Raw genomic sequence first — 21,846 nt, forward strand, 5'->3', positions numbered from 1 at the left:
GGTCCTGCTTTGTTGCCCAGGCTGGTCTCCAACTCCTGGGCTCAAGCAATCCTCCCACCTTGGCCTCCCAAAGTACTGGGATTACAGGTGTGAGCCGTTTTACCCAGCCAGAAGTCATCAAGTTTTCAATGAAAATATTGGAACGTGATTGCAAGTTGAGGCCATGGTTGGTCCCTGCATGTCATTCTTTCAGTCCATGGTCCAGAGAGCCGTTTCTTGTGTTAGACAGACACCAGGTCATCTCAGTTTAAGTGGCTGGGTATAAAAGTCTGAGGTATCTTCATATGTTGCTTTCTTGTCTTCTAGAATCTGTTACTGATATTGATAACTCATTGCTGACTATCTGATTTGACTGTGATTTTCCTTATAAATGATTTCGTCTTTTTTGCCTAGATGCCCAAAGGATTTATATATATATATAAATCCTTTGCATACACACGCGCACACACACACACACACACGCATGCATGCCAGGATTAGGGGCTATTTTTATATTTTAAAACCGGAAATTTTACTGTGTCTCAGTGCTGGCTATTCTGAGTTGATTTCCCCCTAGGTCCGTAGAGTACCCATGCAGCATGTGTGTCAATTCTGTTTTATCTCAAGAGACCTGGGTTTTGTGTCACAGCGTTTCAGTACTCCATGACTTCAGAAGTCTTCTTTGGGATTCCCTGTTACGTGTGTGTTGTGTCATTGTGCCTATCTTACATAGTTTTATAAATCAAATCTTTTAAAGACTTTTGACCTCCAGTCATATTTTCTTCCAGAATTTTATTTTCTAAAATTGAACATAATCTTTAATAGAAATGCAGTAAAATGCATACATCTTTGTTTTTTTGTTTGTTTGTTTGTTTTTGGAGACAGAGTCTTGCTCTGTCACCCAGGCTGGAGTGCAGTGGTACGATCTCGGCTCATTGCAAGCTCCACCTCCTGGGTTCATGCCATTCTCCTGCCTCAGCCTCCCGAGTAGCTGGGACTACAGGCGCCTGCCACCTCGTCCGGCTAGTTTTTTGTATTTTTTAGTAGAGACGGGGTTTCACCATGTTAGCCAGGATGGTCTCGATCTCCTGACCTCGTGATCTGCCCGTCTTGGCCTCCCAAAGTGCTGGGATTACAGACTTGAGCCACTGCACCCGGCCGACCGTCAGATGTATTTGTGTGCTGAAGCTCCTGTTCAGGTCTTTTTTTGGGGAGCAGGGGGGCTGTTGTTTTTTGAGATGGAGTCTTGCTCTGTCACCAGGCTGGAGTGCAGTGGTGCGATCTTGGCTCACTGCAACCTTTGCCTCCCAGGTTCAAGCAATTCTCCTGCCTCGGCCTCCCAAGTAGCTAGGACTACAGGCACCCACCACCACGCCCAGCTAATTTTTGTATTTTTAGTAGAGACGGAGTTTCACCATGTTGGCCAGGATGGTCTCGATCTCTTGACCTCATGATTTACCCACCTCGGCCTCCCAAAGTGCTGGGATTACAGGCGTGAGCCACCACGCCCGACCCCTGTTCAGATCTTTTGCCCGTTTTGATTGATGATAGAGACAGGGTCTCACTATGTTACCAAAGCTAGAATGCAGTGCTGTGATCATAGCTTACTGCATCCTCGGCCTCCTGGGCTCAAGTGATCCTTCTGCCCCGGCCTCTAGAGTAGCCTGGGTTACAGGAGTGCACTGCCATGCCCAGCTGTTGTTCATTTAACAACTGGGTTGTTTGTCGTTTTATTATGATTATTTTGTAGTGTTCTTTATTGGATACGTAGAGATATAAATATATGTTTTTGTGATTAGTACCTTTATGTCTAAGAAACCTTTGCCTGCCCAGAAGTCATGAAGATATTCTTCTATATTTTCTTTTAGATGCTTTATTGTTTGCGTTTGCAAATTTATGTCTATGATTCATCTTTTACTAATGTTTGAGTGTGGTTGAAATGTAGGGGGCAATTACTATTTTTTTTTTGAAACAGAGTTTCGCTGTTGTTGCCCAGGCTGGAGTGCAGTGGTGTGATCTCAGCTCACTGAGGCTTCCACCTCCCAGGTTCAAGCGATTCTCCTGCCTCAGCCTCCCGAGTATCTGGGATTACAGGCATGTGCCATCACACCCGGCTAATTTTGTATTTTTAGTAGAGACAGGGTTTTGCCATGTTGGTCAGACTGGTCTCAAACTCCTGACCTCAGGTGATCCGCCTGCCTTGGCCTCCCAAAATGTTGGGATTACAGGCATGAGCCACTGCACCCAGCCTGCAAGGTTATTTTTATGTGGATGTCCAGGTGTTCCAGTCTCGATTGTTGAAAAGACTTTACTTTCTCCATTGAATTGCTTCTGTGCCTTGGTAGAAGATCAGGTAACCTTATGTATGAATTTAACAGCTGCAGTAACAAAGTACCACAGACTGGGTGATGGGTTTTGTTTGTTTTTTTTTTTCTATTACCCTGATCTCTGTTTTGTCTTCATGTGCATTTTTCCTGTGTGCCTGTCTGTATCCCTGTATCCCCCTTTTATAAGGGCACCAGCCATATTGGATGAAGGGCCCACCCTACTCCAGTGTGACCCCGTCTCAACTTAACTCATTAATTCTGCAGTGACTATTTCCAAATAAGGTCACATTCCGAGGTACAGGGGTTGGGATTTTCACAAATGAATTTTGAGGCCACAATTATATGCCTACTAATATAGAGCATCATATATTAGTAGGCGTATTTCAGGACTGTATTCTTTCCTTACACCAATATCACACTTTTTTTTTTTTCTTTTTTGAGACAGAGTCTCACTCTGTCACCCAGGCTGGAGTGCAATGGCGTGACCTCGGCTCACTGCAGCCTCTGCCTTCTGGGTTCAAGCGATTCTCCTGCCTCAGGCTCCTGAGTAGCTGGAATTACAGGCATGCACCACCATGCCCGGCTAATTTTTGTATTTTTAATAGAGATGGGGTTTCACCGTGTTGGCCAGACTGGTCTTGAACTCCTGATCTCAGGTGATCCACTGGCTTTGGCCTCCCAACGTGCTGGGATTACAGGCATGAGCCAATGCGCTCAGCCGTTTTTTTGTTTTTGTTTTTGTTTTTTGTATATTTAATGGAGACGGAGTTGCACCATGTTGGTCATGTTGGTCAGGCTGGTTTCGAACTCCTGGACTCAAGTGATCTGCCCGCCTCAGCCTCCCAAAGTGCTGAGATTATAGGCCAATATCACACTTTCTTAATTGTTTTAGTTTTATTGTAAGTCTTTAAATCTCATAGAGGATGTCCTTCAACTTTTTTCATCTTCAAGATTGTTCATCCCCATTGAAAAACCGTTAGTATAGGCCGGGTACGGTGGCTCACGCCTGTAATCCCAGCACTTTGGGAGGCCAGGGTGGGTGGATCACGAGGTTAGGAGATCGAGATCATCCTGGCTAACACGGTGAAACTCCATCTCTACTAAAAATACAAAAAATTAGCCGGGCGTGGTGGCAGGCGCCTGTAGTCCCAGCTACTTGGGAGGCTGAGGCAGGAGAATAGCGTGAACCCAGGAGGCAGAGCTTGCAGTGAGACAAGATGGTGCCACTGCACTCCAGCCTGGGTGACAGAATGAGACTCTGTCTCAAAAAAAAAAAAGAAAGTAAAGAAAAATTGTTAGTATAAAAGAAATCATAGAAGGGCACAGTGGCTCACGCCTGTAATCCTAGCACTTTGAGATGCCGCGACAGGCAAGATCGCTTGATCCTAGGAGTTTGAGACTAGGCTGAAAATCATGTTGAAACCCTGTCTCTACTAAAAATAAAAAAAGTTAGCTGGGTGTGGTAGCATGCATCTGTAGTTCCAACTACTCTGGGGACTGAGGTGAGAGGATCACCTGAACCCAGGAGGTCGAGGCTGCAGTGAGCTGTGACAGTGCCACTGCATTTCAGCCTTGGCTACAGAGTGAGACCCTGTCTCAAAAAAAAAAAAAAGAAGGAAAGAAGGAAGGAAATGTAGAAACCACATAAAACAAATGTGTAACTTAATACATCATTCTAAGACAACAACATCAGATCTACCACCAGGTCTTTTGGATTGAAGTTGCCACTGAGACTCCCCTCCTTGCATCCTATTCCAGTCACAGTTCTTCACTCCCCAATAAGTAACAGCTATCCTGATTTTTATAGTAATCGCTTCCTTTATTAGTTGTGTCCACTTTAAAAGCTTACCTATGGCCGGGTGCGGTGGCTCACACCTGTAATTGTAGCACTTTGGGAGCCTGAGGGGGCCGGATCACTTGAGGTCAGGAATTTGAGACCAGCCTGGCCAATATAGGGAAACCCTGTCTCTACTAAAAATACAAAAATTAGCAGGCGTGGTGGCAGGTGCCTGTAATCCCAGCTACTTGGGAGGCTAAGGCAGGAGAATTGCTTGAACCTGGGAGGGGGAGGTTGCAGTGAGCCGAGATTACACCACTACATAGACGTGCCCTGTGCGGTGGTTCACACCTGTAATCCCAGCACGTTGGGAGGACAAAGCGGGCAGATCGCTTGAGGCCAGGGGTTCGAAACCAGCCTGGGCAACATGATGAAACCCCGTCTCTACTAAAAATGCAAAAATTAGCTGAGTATAGTGACACACCTGTCCCAGCTACTCAGGAGGCTGAGACGTAAGAATCGCTTGAGCCAGGGCGGCAGCGGTTGCAGTGAGCCAAGATCGTGCCACTGCACTCCAGTCTGGGTGACAGACGGACATTCTGTCTCTCTCTCTCTATATATATATATGTACGCACACATACAAATTTATGTAGAGATAATAATATATAAATGTATTTTTACATAGATTTAAGTCTTTTTTTGGAGGCTTGACCATTGGTGATTTTATTTTTAGTGTGGTAAAATACATGTAACCTAAAATTTGGCATCTTAATCATTTTTAAGCAGATGCTTCAGTAGTGTTAAGTACGTTCTCATTGTCAGGCAGCTGTCACCACCATCCGCCTCCAGAACTCTTCATCTTGCAAAACTGAAACTCTGTGCCTGCGAAACAGCAACTCCCCATATTTAAGTCCCTCATAAGCTACAGGTTCCCCTCTGTTCTTCTCTTTCTCTCGTAATTTATCTGTAGAAGAACCTGGCTGTTTGTTCTGTGGATTTGTTCATCATTGAGTTTTGCTGACTGCATTGTCAAGGTGCAAGTCAACGTGTTTCTCTGCCATCTGAATTTCTAGCACATTGGCAGCTGAATTCAGAAACAGATTCAGATTCAAGCTCAGTCCCTTGGGCAAGACAATAGGGGTCATGTGATACGTGGTATTCTCTGTTTTGAACATCAGTCTTAGCAGCATTGATGCTGAATGCCTGTACCCATTAATTAATTAATTGGTGGGAAGATGATACTGTAATTCTATCATTTTTTTCATTGATTAAGTGGAACACCTTGACAAAGAGATACTTGCCCCAGGTACCATGTGGTTACCCAGAGGTATGGTTCATGTAAGAAAGGCAGAGTTGGCTGGGTGCAGTGGCTCACACCTGTAATCGCAGCACTTTGGGAGGCCGAGGCAGGTGGATCACGAAGTCAGGAGTTCAAAACCAGCCTGACCAACATGGTGAAACCCCCTCCCTACTAAAAATACAAAAATTAGCTGGGCATGGTGACGTGCGCCTGTAATCCCAGCTATTCAGGAGGCTGAGGCAAGAGAATCGCTTGAACCCAGGAGGCAGAGGTTGCAGTGAGCCAAGATTGCAACACTGCACCCCAGCCTATGCGACAAGAGTGCAATTCCATCTCAAGAAAAGAAAAAGAAAGGCAGGTTCAGCCCTTGATTCTTTTGTGTTTTTATTTATCAGTTTTCAAGGTAGTGGATTAGTTTCCTGTCACCCTCCAAAGGTGGTTTGGTAGGACGCGTTTGATGGCTTCACTGCAGTGCAGTCATCACCATTATCGAAGCTCAGATTGTCTCATCTTTGGCAAGTGGCAGCCTCTTGAGATCTGAATCCCTCGGACACAGCCCTGCTGGTCTTCGGCAGCACATGTTTTAGGCTTCTTTCATCTCTTTCTTTCTTTAGACCTGGAATTGGCCATTTCTACAGAAATAGCCCTGGTTCCTTTTAGTGAGAAGCTGCGGGGTTTTTTGTTTTTGTTTTAAGGGTCTCATTTTGTCACCCAGGCTGGAGTGTAGCGGCTCAAACATGGCTCACTGCAACCCTAACCTCCTAGGCTTAAGGGATCCTCCTGTCTCAACCTGCCAAGTAGCTGAGACTTGCAGGTGCACACCACTACGCCTGGCTAATTTTTCTATTTTTTGTAGAGGTGGGGTCTCACTATGTTGCCCAGGCTGGTCCTGAACTCCTGGGCTCAAGTGATCCACTTGCCTCGGCCTTCCAAAGTACTGGCATTACAGGTTTGAGTCACTGCTCCTAGCCAAGAAGTTGCCTTTTAAGACAGTAGTCTGTTTCTGGAGGGCTCATTGCTTCTGGATGGTTATTATTTATGGGTTTTTCAGCAGACAGAGCTAGGAAATATCTCTATCAGTAGATAGAAAAAATACCTGATGAGTTCATGTTGATACTTCCAGTTCAACATATGGACCTCAGAGATTTTCCTCTTTTCTGTTACATCTTTTTTTTTTTTTTTTTTTTTGAGATAGTCTTGCTGTGTTCCCCAGGCTGGAGTGCAGTAGTGGGATTGTGGCTCACTGCAACCTCTGCTTTGCAGGTTTAAGCGATTCTCGTGCCCTGGCCTCCCTAGTAGCTGGGACGACAGGCATGCGCCACCACACCCAGTTAATTTTTGTATTTTTTGTACAGATGGGGTTTCACCACGTTGGCCAGGCTGATCTTGAGCTCCTGGTCTCAAGTGATCCACCTGCCTCAGCCTCCCAAAGTGTTGGGATTACAGGCATGAGCCACTGCATCTAACCTCTTTTCCATTACATCTCTATCTCTGTTCTCAAGAATCCAGTTCTCAAGGTTAATAGAATCGGACTATCCCATAATTACCATTTGTTTGATCTCTGTTACACAGGCAGCACTAACACTAGAATAACACTGATGTCGCCATCACCAGTCACGTGACTGAAACATGAGGACTGCCCTGCACGCGCTCCTCCACAGCCTGCTGATCTAACAGCCATGCCCTACGTCTGTTGTTTGAGTCACCATGGCGTTACATCCCGTGCTGTCCCTTCTCTGCCTTCTTGGTGTTGGTTCTGCAGGCGACTGCCCATGTGGTGCCCAGCCCCATCCTCTGTTCGCGGCTCTCTGCCACTCTTGTTGTCCGAAGCTCATTCTCTGTAGGCTGCATGGGAAGGGCCCATGGGAACATGATCCTCGACCTCACGCTTGCTGATCGCAGTTTCTTGTGCCTTTTGTAGTTGATGGTTTTGCTGGTTACAGGATTCTTGGTTGACATTTCCTTGAGTGTCTTAAATAAGTTATTCCATGTCCTTCTGGCAGAGAGTTGCCAGATTTAGCAAAAACGAATAAACAGGCTGCCCCAAATATTGTGTGGATCATTTTTGTACTGAAAACATGATTTGCTGGGCTAGGAGCAGTGGCTCACGCCTGTAATCCCAGCACTTTGGGAGGCCGAGGCAGGCGGATCACGAAGTCAGGAGATTGAGACCATCCTGGCTAACACGGTGAAACCCCGTCTCTATCAAAAATACAAAATATTTTCCGGGTGTGTTGGCGGGTGCCTGTAGTCCCAGCTACTCGGGAGGCTGAGGCAGGAGAATGGCAGGAACCCGGGAGGCGGAGCTTGCAGTGAGCCGAGATCGTGCCACTGCACTCCAGCCTGGGCGACAGAGCGAGACTCCGTCTCAAAAAAAAAAAAAGAAAAACAAAAACAAAAATTAGCTGGGTGTGGTGGCGTGTGCCTATAATCCTAGCTATTCGGGAGGCTGAGGCAGGAGGATCACTTGAGCCTGGGAGGCAGAGGTTGCAGTGAGCCAAGATCACACACTGCACTCCAGCCTGGGCAGCAGAGCAAGACTCTGTCTCAAAAAAAAAAAAATTTGTTGTTTATCTGAAATTCAAATTTAACTGAGCATCCCATATTTTATCTGGCAACCCTATTCTGGCATAAAGCATTGTTATCCAAGTCTGATGATAATCTAATTTTCTATCTTCTTCGATGCCATGGTTTTTTTGTTTCTTTGTTTTTTGTTTTCTGATGTCCAAAAGATGTTCTTCTTTTTCTTTAAAACACAGTAATTTCACTAGAATATCCTGACGTTGGTCCTGCAGTGCCCTGCAGTTGGAAGAGCCCTGCTCCTCACCACGGCCTTTCTGCTCCCACCAGCTCCCTGGGCCATCCTCCCACCACGGACCCCTCCTTGGCCACACTCGGCCGCCTGATGTTGGAGGCTCTTTCAGCCTGGAATCATCTTTCTGTGGCTCCCACATAGCCAGCTCTCTTCCTTTGAGTCTTAGCTTCAGTGTCAGTTTTCAGAATAGCCCTTGGTGCTGACCCCCCTCTTCCAGTGCGACACCCCCATGAATATGTTTCTCAGCCTCTTGTCGGCTCCTCTCCTGATGCCGCCACAGTGTGTGGTGATCTTATTTACTGTCCAGTTGTCTTTGTATCTTTTCCATTAGGACAGGAGCCACTTGAGGGCAGGCCCCATCTGCCTTGTAAAGGGCCTGGCAGGGAGTTGGCCTCCCCATAAACTTGAGGAGTGAATAAAATATTGCAGGTAAACCCCAGTGCATGTGAAATGTTCTCGGTGACCGTAACTTTTGTGCTTTTCAGTTCGTTTGTTGTCTTGAATCTCAGGGACATGGGCCTGGATGGGCCCGAATCCTCAGCTGCACCCTGGCTTGCTTGTGTTCTGCATTCTCGTACGGGGCCGCGGCCACCCCAGCCATCGTTCCCCTTGTCTCCTCTTGTGGGAGGCAACTGCTCATGGCTCATGTCCATTGTTCTATTGGGTTGTTTGTTTGTATTCTTCAAGTTTTTGTGTTAGGGTTCTCTAGAGGGACAGAACTAATAGGATAAATGTGTATATGAAGGGGAGTTTGTTAAGGAGTATTGACTCACGCGATCACAAGGTCCCGCAATAGGCCGTCGCAAGCTGAGGAGCAAGGAAGCCAGTCCCAGTCCCACAGCTGAAGAACCTGGAGTCCGACGTTGGAGGGCAGGAAGCATCCAGCACAGGAGAAAGATGCAGGCTGGGAGGCTAAGCCAGTCTAGTCTTTCCGTATTCTTCTTCCCGCTTTTATCCTAGCCATGCTGGCAGCTGATTAGATGGTGCCCACCAAGACTGAGGCTGGGTCTGCCTCTCCCAGTCCAGCAACTCAAATGTTAATCTCCTTTGGCAGCACCGTCACAGACACACCCAGGAACGATACTTTGCCTCCTTCAATCTAATTAACACTCACTGTTAACCATCAAACTTTTTAGTCTTTTATTGGGAAATACAAATACAGGTTGAGTGTCTGTAATCTAAAACTTAGAAATCACAAATGTTCCAAAGTTCGAGACTTTTTGAACACTGACATCATGATGAAAATCACCTTAACACTACAGAAAATGTGCAGAAAAACCATGTTGAGTGTGCGATGGGCTTACTGAAGAGCTGCAGCAGCGGGACTTGTAACAGAGAAAGAAACTATGGCGGTGTACAAAATCAGAGTGACGTGTAAGACAAAAACCACTGTTAGTGAGGCAGATGACCCTGGAGGAATCATTTTGAAAAGCATCTGGCAGAATACCTCTGCTCCCTAGAGGACCACTTCCTGGTCCCTCGGCTGCATCTGAGGTTTCTTCTCACCTAAAAAATGAAACATGGGCCGGGCGCAGTGGCTCATGCCTGTAATCCCAGCACTTTGGGAGGCCCAGACGGGCGGATCACGAGGTCAGGAGATTGAGACCATCCTGGCTAACACGGTGAAACCCCGTCTCTACTATACATAGAAAAAAAATAGCTGGGTGTGGTGGCGGGCCCCTGTAGTCCCAGCTACTCAGGAGGCTGAGGCAGGAGAATGGCGTGAACCTCAGAGGCAGAGCTTGCGGTGAGCCGAGATTATGCCACTGCACTCCAGCCTGGGCAACAGAGCGAGACTCTGTCTCAAAAAAACAAAAAAAAGAAACACGGACCGGGTGCAGTGGCTCATGCCTGTAATCCCAGCACTTTGGGAGGCCGAGACAGGCAGATCACTTGAGGTCAGGAGTTCAAGACTAGCCTGACCAACATGGTGAAACCCCCGTCTCTACTAAAAATACAAAATTAGCCAGGTGTGGTGGCACAAGGCTGTAATCCCAGCTACTTGGGAAGCTGAGACAGGAGAATCACTTGAACCTGGAAGGCGGAGATTGCAGTGAGCCAAGATTGCACCATTGCACTCCAGCATGGGCAACAAGAGCGAAACCGTCTCCAAAAAAAAAAAAAAAGAGCCTGGCGCGGTGGCTCACGCCTGTAATCCCAGCACTTTGAGAGACCGAGGCGGGTGGATCACGAGGTCAGGACAGCGAGACCATCCTGGTTAACACAGTGAAACCCCGTCTCTACTAAAAATACAAAAAATTAGCCGGGCGTGGTGGTGGCGGGCGCCTGTAGTCCCAGCTACTCTGGAACCTGAGTCTCGCTCTGTCACCCAGGCTGGAGTGCAGTGTCACGATCTCAGCTCACTGCAATTCCCTCCTCCTGGGTTCAAGCGATTCTCCTGCCTCAGCTTCCCGAGTAACTGGGATTACAGACACCCACCACCATGCCCAGCTAATTTTTGTATCTTTGGTAGAGACGGGGTTTCACTATATTGGCCCGGCTGGTCTCAAACTCCTGACCTCGTGACCCACCCGCCTTGGCCTCCCAAACTGTTGGGATTACAGGCGTGAGCCACCGTGCCTGGCCTCCTGCTAAGTTCTTATGTGTGAATAAGTGTAAGAAAATGATTGCTTATTATTGAGCTGGGCATCGTGGCTCATGCCAGGAATCCCTGCGTTTTTGGAGCCCAGAGTAGGAGGATTGAGTCCAAGAGTTGGAGACCAGCCTGGGCAACACAGTGAGATCCCATCACTTAAAAAAACAAAACAAAACGATTGCTTACTTGTAGCATATAAATTTAGTCAGGAGTGATGGGAGTGGCAGACAACCACAGATTGTCCACATGGGTGGCTAAAAGGTGACACCTTTGCTTTCTAAGAGTTCAGTGTACACAAACTTTGTTTTGTGCACAACATTTTAGAAATCCTGTGTAAAATACCTCCAGGCTATGTGTATAAGGTGTATATGAACCATAAATGAACTTTGTGTTTGGACTTGGGTTCCATTTCCAGGAACTCCCATTATGTATTTGCAAATATTCCAAGTTCTGAAAGGCCCCAAAATCTGAAACACATCTGGTCCCAAGCATTTCAGATAAGGGATGCTCAACCTATCCAAGCTGAAAGTTCTTAGAACACACAGGTGGGTTTAAGAAGTCGTGTTTGAGCTGAGTCCATCAGCCCTTCCACGGCAGTCACTGACTTTCAGGGACCAGACCTTATTGTTGGTTGTCTTTTCTTTTCTTGTCTTGTCTTTTCCTTTACTTTCTTTTTTCTTTTCTTTTCTTTTCTCTTTTCTCTTCTCTTTTCTTTTGAGACAGGGTCTCGCTCTGTCACCCAGGCTGGAGTGCAGTGGCACGATCTTGGCTCACTACAGCCTCTGCCTCCCGGGTTCAAGCGATTCTTGCACCTCAGCCTCCCAAGGAGCTGGGATGACAAGTGTGCATGACCGCACATGGCTAATTTTTGTGGGACCAGACCTTATTGTTTTAGTTTTGCCACCATTGTGTGAGTCCCTAAGTAATATAATGTGGTCTTGCCCGTTTCTGAACTTTATAGAAATAGGATCCGGCCGGGCGCGGTGGCTCAAGCCTGTAATCCCAGCACTTTGGGAGGCCGAGACGGGCGAATTACGAGGTCAGGAGATCAAGACCATCCTGGCTAACACGGTGAAACCCCGTCTCTACTAAAAATACAAAAAACGAGCCGGGCAAGGTGGCGGGCGCCTGTAGTCCCAGCTACTCGGGAGGCTGAGGCAGGAGAATGGCGTGAACCCGGGAGGCGGAGCTTGCAGTGAGCCGAGATCCGGCCACTGCACTCCAGCCTGGGTGACAGAGCGAGACTCTGTCTCAAAAAAAAAAAAAAAAAAAAAAGGATCATATTGCTGTATTCTGTGTTTTACCACTTTGTCCAGTAGGGCGTTGTCAGGATTCCTCTGGTGGCTGTGTCAGTGCCCGTCTGCTCACTTCCATTGCTGTGTCCTGCCCCATGGTTTGGAAGCCAGCGACCCATTAGCCCCTATCCTAGTGTGGTGTGTTATCCCGGCCCGCGGGATCGTCGAAGCAGGCCCTGGAGGAGGGAGTGGGAATTTGGGGAACAAGAGACACGAGAAATGGAGACAAGACAGTGCTCTGATCAAGTCTCGTTTAATGGCAGTAATGCAGTGCCTTATATACCCTTGGAGAGGAAGGGGTTGGGCCAAGGCGGAAATGATCTCATTTCAGAGGGCGCGGCCAGGCAGGTTTCGGTTTCAACGGTCGGTCGTCATGTTGCGCCTGCGCTAGGAAGTAACAATTTTGCTACGAAGTAACAATTTTCGCGCGCGCGGGAAAGATGGGTGAAGAAGAAGCAGGAAGCGTGCCATCTTGTGCAAGGTATTTAATACAGGGAAAAAGACAAATCTGGGAAGGAGGTGAGAGGTGGAAATGAATAGAGCTCAGGTGTTTAATCGTCAATAATTACTTGCTATGGCCGGGGCGCGCAGCTCCGGACAGTGTGTGCTCAGGCTCTTGGCAGTTTGCTGTCATAAACAGGCTGCCCTGCGTATGTCAGAGCTCCTCTGGTGCAGGAACATTACCTGAGATGGACTTGTTGGGTCTTAGGTGTATGTATCCTCTGCCTTTTAGATGAAGGTGAGGTGTTTTCCAGTGTCCCCATGCCAGCTTCTCCAGCAGCCTCCAAGCATTCCACCTGTTGCAGTGTCCTTACTCTCATGTGGTTTTGCACCGGACTCCTGCACCTATTCCCGTCGGGCCATCATCCTGTGTCTCTCTGGTCAACGGGGAAGCCCGGTGGCGTTGCATGGGTGTTCGCAGTTGGGATTTTTGTTCACATGTTTTATCTTTCTGTTGATGAGTCTTGTTCTCATCAACTTGTTGGAATTCCCTGCACCCTTTGTTGTGTCCACCACAGTGGCTCTCCTTCCAGCTCTCTTCATACTGTTTGGATTAACAGAAATTCTGAACTTCATTGAACTTCAGAGTGGTCCTCTCCCCTCCCCTCCTCCTCCCCTTCCCGCCTCCCTTCCCCTCCTCCCTTCTCCCCTCCTCCCCTCCTCCTCTCCCCTTTTCCCCTCCCCTCCACTCCCCTCCCCTTCTCCCCTCCCCTTCTTCCCTCCCCTTCTCCCCTCCCCTCCCGTTTTGACAGGATCTCGCTCTGTGGCCCAGGCTAGAGCGTGGTGGCGCGATCTCAGCTCACTGCAACCTCTGCCTCCTGGGCTCAAGTGATTCTCATGCCTCGGCCTCCTGAGTAGCTGGGACTATAGGCGTGCACTACTACCCCTAGCTAATTTTTTTGGTTTTGTTGTTGTTGTTGTTTGTTTTTGAGATGGAGTCTCGCTCTGTCGCCCAGGCTGGAGTGCAGTGGTGCAATCTCAGCACACTTCAAGCTCCGCCTCCCGGGTTCACGCCATTCTCCTGCCTCAGCCTCCCGAGTAGCTGGGACTACAGGCGCCTGCCATCATGCCCGGTAATTTTTTTGTATTATTAGTAGAGACGGGGTTTCACCGTGTTAGCCAGGATGGTCTTGATCTCCTGACATCGTGATCCGTCCGCCTCCGCCTCCCAAAGTGCTGGGATTACAGGCGTGAGCCACTGCACCTGACCAATTTTTGTATTTTTTAGTACAGAACGGGTTAGTACAGAAGGGGTTTGTCCATGTTGTCCAGGCTGGTCTCCAACTCCTGGACTCAAGTGATCCACCCACCTTGGCCTCCCAAAATGCTGGGTTTATAGCCATGAGCCACCGTGCCCAGCCCCTTACATCTTTTCTTATTGCCTTCTATACTTCCCAGTTCTGAGGCTATGAAGATCCTTCTACAGCATCTTCTAAAAGCAGTATTGTGTGTCTCGTGGTTAGATCTGGAATCTGTCTTTTCTGAGCTTCTGTGGCACACGTCTGTTTCATCCTCCTAACCCAGGACTGGAGTTGCCCCAGACGTGACAGGGGAGTTCCCATAAGGAAGTATCCCAAACCCTCAGAGAAAGGACCAGTTGGGATCCCAAAGAAGCACTAAATGCCAACTCAGAGCATTAATTAGGGGAACATTGGCATAGAGAGCTGCAGCTGGCCTGGAAACCAACAGTGAGGGACAAGGTGTTCTACCCGGGTGCCTCGAAACCAACAGTGAGGGACAAGGTGTTCTACCCGGGTGCCTCAGAACCGACAGTGAGGGACAAGGTGTCCTACCCGGGTGCCTTGAAACCGACAGTGAGAGACAAGGTGTTCTACCCGGGTGCCTCAAAACCGACAGTGAGGGACAAGGTGTTCTACCCGGGTGCCTCGAAACCGACAGTGAGAGACAAGGTGTTCTACCCGGGTGCCTCGAAACCGACAGTGAGGGACAAGGTGTTCTACCCGGGTGCCTCAAAACCGACAGTGAGGGACAACGTGTTCTACCCGGGTGCCTCGAAACCGACAGAGACAACGTGTTCTAACCGGGTGCCTCGAAACCGACAGTGAGAGACAACGTGTTCTACCCGGGTGTGCCCTCACTGAGGGGCCAGGGTATGGGGCTTATGTGCAGGTTTAAGGCATTGAGTTCCAGGCATGAAGAGGCTGCATCTAGATCTGCCATTTGCTGATCCACAGTCCCTGGGGCCTCAAGTTCCTCATCTGTGACATTGGGGTTGTGGTGACCCTTCTCTCCGAGGACTGTCGTGTGGGACAGCAGTCCTGTCCTGTGCAGTGGACCTCAGAGGGCACCTGCACTGTTCCCAGCATCCTTCATTGTTATAGTCTCTCAGCCACTCTTTGATATCCACTTTTTATCCCCATTTAAATGTCAGGAAATGAAGGCCCTGTTGCTGGTTCTCAAGGGGATTCCCAGACCAGCAGCATTAGCTCAGCTTGGAACATGTGAGAAATGCACACCTGAGCCCCCCAAGACCTGCTGAGTCAGCGCCTGAAGGGGGAGCAGGAGAGGACCCTGCCCCCAGTGCTTAATCTGCCTTCCAGTGATTCTGACGCTGTAGCACTTGAGAAACACTGAAGGAACTTCCCTGGCGTTGGAACCTGGGTGTACCCGACTCAGGCCCATTCTTCTACAACCGCCCTAAACTGCCAGCCACTTAGCTTTTGAATTAGGTAGAATGATGTTATTTGAGGAAAGTAAATTATTTGTCTCCTGAAGAAAAGTGGGCATGCTTTGCTTATGCTCCCTCTTTTTCCTACACGGGGACCACGGGGAGGCCAGACCCCTGGTGATGTGGATATGGGACCCTGAGGTCCTCATCTCAGTGGTAGACTGAGCTGTCCTGTTTGTTTCTTGCAGCTGCTCAGATGGAAGATAAAAAGCCCTTTATCCTCTCTTCCATGAGGCTTCCTCTCCTGGACACCAACAGCAAGGTAAACCGCATGGGCCAGCCCAGGCTGCCCCACCACACCACAGGCAGCTGCAGGGTGTGGCCAGGCCGTGCTGTGAGGTCACCCACCGACCAGGCGGCCACCACCCTCGACTGGACTGAGCTTGGGAACAAAGGACAACAGTGTGCCGTTCAGTGTGTGGCTGGTGCTTTTCCCACACCTCACTCAGGAAACCCCCAAGACCACCCCACAATCGCACCGGTTACAGGCCCACGGGTCCCCAGCCCCTCCTTCAGGCTCAGTGATTCTCTAGAAGGACCCAGAGCTCATGGTGCTGCTGTGCTCATGGTGATTGCAGTGAAAGGATGCAGGTCCACGTCCAGATGGTTGGGGTGCCTGGGACAGAATCCAGGAGGGCCCACACACAGAGCTCCCAGCCATCCTCCCCTGGGGTCGCGGACGGCGTTAGACCCCCGCCCCTCCTCACAGCAGCAGTGTGAGTCAGCGCACACAGAGCATCAGAACTAGGGAAGCTCCTGCCTTGGGGTGTGTCATGTGGACCCGGTTGGTGCCCTTCATGGCTGAGCTGTCTCCAGCCCCTCTGGAGGTGGAGCTGATGCCACGTGGCCCATAGCCCCCACCTGTCACATGAGACCATCTGGTATGGCCCAAGACCCCAGGTGGACAAGAACATTCTTACCAGGCCAGGTATTTGGGGCTTAGTGATGACCTCCCAGTACCCCAGGGCAGAGGCCAGCCTGTCTTTGGGTGGGTGGATCTTTGCGAAAGTTAGGACTGCACTCAGGTTACCCAGGGGCTGCTGGCTTGGGTAGGACCTGCTTGCTACAAGGGGAGCAGAGACCCCCCAGCCCTCTGGGGGCTGCTCTAGCCTTTGTGCTGGGCCTCCTCTTGGGGTCCTTCTGTGAGACTCTTGTTGTGTTTCCCCAGAAGCTACTGAAATGGACCCCATGCCACATCTGTTGCAGTGCCCCTTACATGTCCCACACACTCCCCAACGTTCAGAGCTCTTCCCAACATGCCCCTGGCAGGGTTTTTTGGTCCTTTTGGACGCCTGCAATGCCAGGTGGTTAAACACACACAGTCTGGGCAGTCTGGGACCAACCGGCTCGCTCCTCCACACCCACCCTGTTCCCTGAGATAGCACAAGGAGGAAGTGCTTGGAGAAGCCTCCTCGGGGTGGGGACACTGGACCTGACAGCTGAAGGGGGCAAAGGCATGGTCACGATGCTGGAGAAAAGGATCCCCAGGGAGGCAGCACAGGCAGAAGCCATGGCTCAGGGGAATGGCTGGTTTGGCCACCTTGGCCTGGCTGTGCCTTCGAGTCACCAGGCATAGTTACTGGGTGAGGCTGGACATGCAGGCTCAACCCTAGGATTGTTTGGGTGATAACTGCAGCTTCAGGGACTAGATTTATGGTGCACACAGGAAACATGGGGATCACACGAGAGAAGCTAGCTCGGAAGGACATCAGCCCCATCCCCTGAGGCCAGGGTGAGCCCCGGAGGGAGGGACGGGTGTATCTGGAGCCTGGAAAGGGCAGCCGCCGATGCACAGGAGGCGGGGGTTGGGGGCAGGGTGGCTTTGGGAGGAGCCCTCAGCAGAGGCGCCCTCAGAGTTGGGGTGCAGCTTGATGGAAGTGGATAGAGGAGGGAAAGTGAGAGAGATGCTCCCCTCTGGCAGCAGGGGAGGGAGGCAAGGGGAACTGGAGGAAAGAATCCTTCCCTGTGGACCTGAGCACATCCACAAGCTGTGGGAAGGCTGCCTTCCAGGGGCGAATGGGCCTCCACACAGCCTAGGGACAGAGAAAAGGGCAGACACAGGCGCAGGTGGGTACAGGTCCGTCCAGCTACAGGTGTGGGTGCAGACCCAGGTAGGCAGGTAGAGATACGGGTGTGAGTGCAGGCTCAGGTGTGGATGTAGGTAAGTATGGGTGTGGGTGTGGGAGCAGGCATAGTTGTAGATGTGGGTGCAGGTATGGATGCAGGCACAGGTGCCAATGCGTGTGCAGGCATAGGTGTGGGTATAGTGTGGGTGTTGGCACAGGTATGTGGGTACAGGCCCAGGTGTGGATACAGGTAGGTACAGATGTGAGTACAGGTGCAGGCCCAGATGTGGGTGCAGGTAGATCCAGGTACAGATGTGGGGGTAGGTCCAGGTCCAGGTGTCAGTGTAGCTGCAGGTGCAGGCACATGCGTGGGTGTGGGTGGGAGGAAGAGTGAGGTTCCTCTCTTTTGGCTGGACTGGCATGGCAGTCTCTGCCTCCCCTTCCTGATCTCCCATTTGTTCTGGGCAGGTGAAGCGGGCAGTGGTGCAGGTGATCAGTGCCATGGCCCACCACGGCTACCTGGAGCAGCCTGGAGGTGAGGTGATGATTGAGTACATCGTGCAGCAGTGCGCGCTGCCCCCCGAGCAGGAGGTAAGAGGCTGCCACCTTGCCTGCCTCCTAGGCCCACGCTGCCCCTGACCTGTGTTAGGCACTCTCGTCAGGAGCCTCTGGCCCGGCAGAGGGTGGATGCGTGGGCTGCAGTCTGCGTGCGGAGGTGCCCTCTGCTGTCTTTTGTTTGTTAATAGAGACAGGGTCTTGCTCTGTGGTCCAGGCTGGAGTGCAGTGGCTATTCTCAGGTGTGATCATAGCACGCTGCAGTCTGGAACTCCTGGGATCAAGCGACCCTCCCGCCTCAGCCCCATGAGACTGCAGGCACACGCCACTGTGCCCGGCTCCCTGTGGTTTCTGAGTCAGAGCCTCTGCACTGAGCCAGTCCTCTCAGCAGCTCCCAGGACTCAGAATGCAGAAGCAGGAAACAGAGTTTGTCCTGTTTGGGGCTTTTCTATTTAAGAAGTTACTGTACAAATACCAGTTTCTTCTTGAAGGAGAGCACGTGGCGAAATAACCCACAGATGGTCTAGACAGCCTCTGTCACCCTGAACTGCTGCCCGCTGGCTGCTGAGCACGTCTGCACTCGAGTCCCTGGCTCTGGGTCTGGTTCTTCAAGTTGGCAAAGCTGGTCTGTCCACCGAGGCCAGCTGAGAAGAGAGAGGCCGCCCTCCTTGTGTTCTCGTGACCATCACTGTAGTGCCTGCTGTGCCCCAAGTGGGATATGTGAATTTATCTGGAAACATCAGAGCTCAGGGAGAGTATGCTGTGATGTTGCCTCTAAGTTCGTGGTCGTCAGTGAGGAAGCTGCGCACGTGTCTGTTCTGCAGGCCCCAGCAGGTGGGCCACCACCAGCTCAGCTGATTCTGACCTCAGCATCTTCACAGCAGCTCCATGGGTCGTTAGGCATGACCTGGAGAGCCAAGGCCTCTGTTTTAGTCTTTTAGTTCCCAAGGTTTAGGAGTTGGAGGTTTCTTTGAACATTAGAAAACGTTATTAAGGCTTTCTAAAACCAAAAGAAAAACCATTTTGAATAGATGGAATCTCACAGACTCAAGTATTTTTATCTATATAATAATAATTATTATTATTTTTGAGACTGGGTCTCGCTCTGCCACCCAGACTGGAGTGCACTGGCGAGATCACAGCTCACTGCAGCCTTGAACTAGGCTGAAGCGATCCTCCTCCCTCAGCCTCCTGAGTAGCTGGGACTATAGGCTCATACCTCCACACCTGGCTAATTTTTTATTTTTTGTAGGGATGGGATCACACTATGTTGCCCAGGTTGCTTTTGAACTCCTGAGCTCAAGCAGCCCTCCCACCTTGGCCTGAAAAAGTGCTAGAGTGACAGGTGTGTGCCACCACACCCCAGCACTTGTGTTTTAACCACAGCACCTTGCTGTTTCTGTGGAGCTTCTCAGTCTGCATTGCTTTTTGTGTGGGGTTCAGTGTAACGACCTTTCTGCTTTTGCATGTTTCAAATTATTTGTGATAAAATGTTCAAAAAGCAAAGCAGGACATGTTGCTCTGAGACAAGTGGGCCTTGGGGTGTTTGCCAGACACACTGCAGAGGGGGTGAGTGGCAGCGGCCGGCCCTATGGTGCCACTGGGTGCTGGGCTCTGTAGTGCAGCCCAAGGGGTGGCCAAATGATTCTGGGGCAGTCAGGTGCAGGGCCACTGGGGAGGAGAAGACAAATCCAGGGAGTCTCGCCTGAATGTAGATTCCCCTTCAAGGTTTTTGGAGAAACATGAGTTAAAGATTAGAATTAGTTATTATTTTGCCGTTTTATCTCTATTACCCAACTTAACTTTCTTTTTTTTTTCCATTAAAATTTTTTTTTTTTAATTTTTTAGAGACAAAGCCTCACTCTGTTGCCAAAGCTAGAGTGCAGTGGCACGATAATGGCCCCTTGCAGGCTCAAACTCCTGGGCTCAGGCGATCTTCCTGCCTCAGCCTCCCAAGTAGGTGAGACCACAGGCATGCGCCAGCCACCATGGGTGGCATTTCTTGTGCCCATTTTCAAATTGGGTTGTTTTCTTATTATCAAATTTTGAGAGATCTTTCTATATTCTGGGCACAAGTCCTGTGTTGGATTTATGGCTTATAAATATTTTGTTTTCTTTTTTTTTTTTTTTTTAACTTTTAATAGATACTGTTTTGTTCTTGAATAGAGACAGCCTGTGTTCCCAGGCTGATCTCTGACTCTTGACCTGGAGTGATTTGCTTGCCTCAGCCTCCCGAAGTGCTGGGATTATAGGTACGGGCCACTGCGCCTGCCCATAAATATTGTCTTACAGGTCTGTCGCGTTTTTGTCTTTTTGCTTTCTTAACCCTGTCTTTCAGAGAGCAGAAGTTTTAATTTTTTTTTAATGGCCAGTTTACTTGAGATGGAGTCTCACTCTGTTGCCCAGGCTGGAGTGCAGTGCCGCAATCTTGGCTCACTGCAACCTCCGCCTCCCAGGCTCAGGCAATTCTCCTGCCTCAGTCTCCCGAGTAGCTGGGATCACAGGCATGCACCACCACGCCTGGCTAATTTTTTACTTTTTACATTTTTTTTAGTAGAGACAGAATTTTACCATGTTGGCCAGTCTGTTCTTGAACTCCTGACCTCAGGTGATCCACCCGCCCCAGCCTCCCAAAGTGCTGGGATTACAGGTGTGAGCCACTGCGCCTGGCCTAAAAGTTTTAAGTTTTAGGATTCACATATATGCCTATGATTCATTTTTAGTTTTTTTTTTTTTTTTTTGAGATGGAGTCTTCTTATTGCCCAGGCTGGAGTGTAATGGTGTGATCTCAGCTCACTGCAACCTCCACCTCCTGGGTTCAAGCAATTCTCGTGCCTCAGCCTCCCAAGTAGCTGGGACTACAGGCGTGCACCACCACACCCAGCTAATATTTATATTTTTAGTAGAGACAGGGTTTCACCATGTTGGACAGGCTGGTCTCAAACTCCTGACCTCAGGTGATCCTCCCGCCTCGGGCTCCCAAAGTGCTAGGATTACAGGCGTGAGCCACCGTGCCCGGCCTTTTGAGTTAATTTTTGTTAAAGTGAGGTGTGCTTTGAGGCTCGTTTTTTTGCATGTGAATGTCCAGTTGTCCCAGCACCATGTGTTGAGAACGCTCTTCTCTGTACATTGACAAATTGCCTTGCATCTTCATCAGAAATCAGGCAACTGTATGGATTATCTCTAATGCTCCAGCTCCGCTCATCTGCGGAATCTGTCATCATCTGTCATCAGTACCACACTGTCTTTCCATGGCTTTATGTTAAATTCTTTTTTTTTTTTTGAGACAGAGTCTTGCTCTGTTGTTACTCAGGCTGGAGTAAAATGGTGCCATGCTGGCTCACTGCAGCCTCCACCTCCCAGTTCAAGCAATTCTTGTGCCTCAGCCTCCTGAGTAGCTGGGATTACAGGCGTGCACCACCACGCCCATCTGAGTTTTGTATTTTTAGTAGAGATGGAGTTTCACTGTGTTGGCCAGGCTGGTTTGAACTCCTGGCCTCAAGTGATCCACCTGCCTCGGCCTCCCAAAGTGCTGGGATTGCAGGTGTGAGCCACTATGCCTGGATGCTTTATAGTAAGTTCTGGAGTCAGGTAATGTGAGTTTTCCATCTTTGGTCTTTTTTGATCATGTTTTGGCTATTTTAGTTCCTTTGTTTTTCCCTGTAAATGTTAGAGTCCTCTTGTTGATAATATTCAGTCTTCCAATCCATGAAAACAGCACGTTTCTACATTGATTTAGGTCTTCTTCGATTTTGTTCACCAGTATTTTGTAATTCTCAGCATGTAGAGTCTGTATATTCTGGTATTTTGTTAGATTTTTAAAAGCTATTTTGTTTTTACTGCCATGGTAATGGTACAGTTCTGTTCGTTTCAATTTCTAAGTGTTCATTGTTAGTGTATAGAATATACAATTGATTTTTAGATATTACTGTGTATCCTGTGGCTT

The 21,846-nt window shown here is 49.4% G+C and overlaps 1 protein-coding gene across 16 annotated transcripts in view; it reads left to right on the forward strand.

Moving 5' to 3' along the window:
• Window positions 1-21,846, forward strand: part of MROH1 (maestro heat like repeat family member 1) — a 119,468-nt gene that overhangs the window by 61,278 nt on the left and 36,344 nt on the right. For 15 of the 16 annotated variants that reach the window (XM_037999981.2, XM_037999984.2, XM_037999988.2 and 12 more), the window contains 2 exons: window positions 15,468-15,541; window positions 17,814-17,936. In XM_037999981.2, coding sequence (XP_037855909.2) covers window positions 15,468-15,541; window positions 17,814-17,936 — 197 coding nt within the window. Of the gene's footprint in view, window positions 1-6,955; window positions 7,445-15,467; window positions 15,542-17,813; window positions 17,937-21,846 lie in introns of those variants that run through there. The other variant, XM_073018516.1, reaches the window with a different exon arrangement.

Source organism: Chlorocebus sabaeus, chromosome 8 (genome assembly GCF_047675955.1).
Source record: "Chlorocebus sabaeus isolate Y175 chromosome 8, mChlSab1.0.hap1, whole genome shotgun sequence".
NCBI lineage: Eukaryota > Metazoa > Chordata > Mammalia > Primates > Cercopithecidae > Chlorocebus > Chlorocebus sabaeus.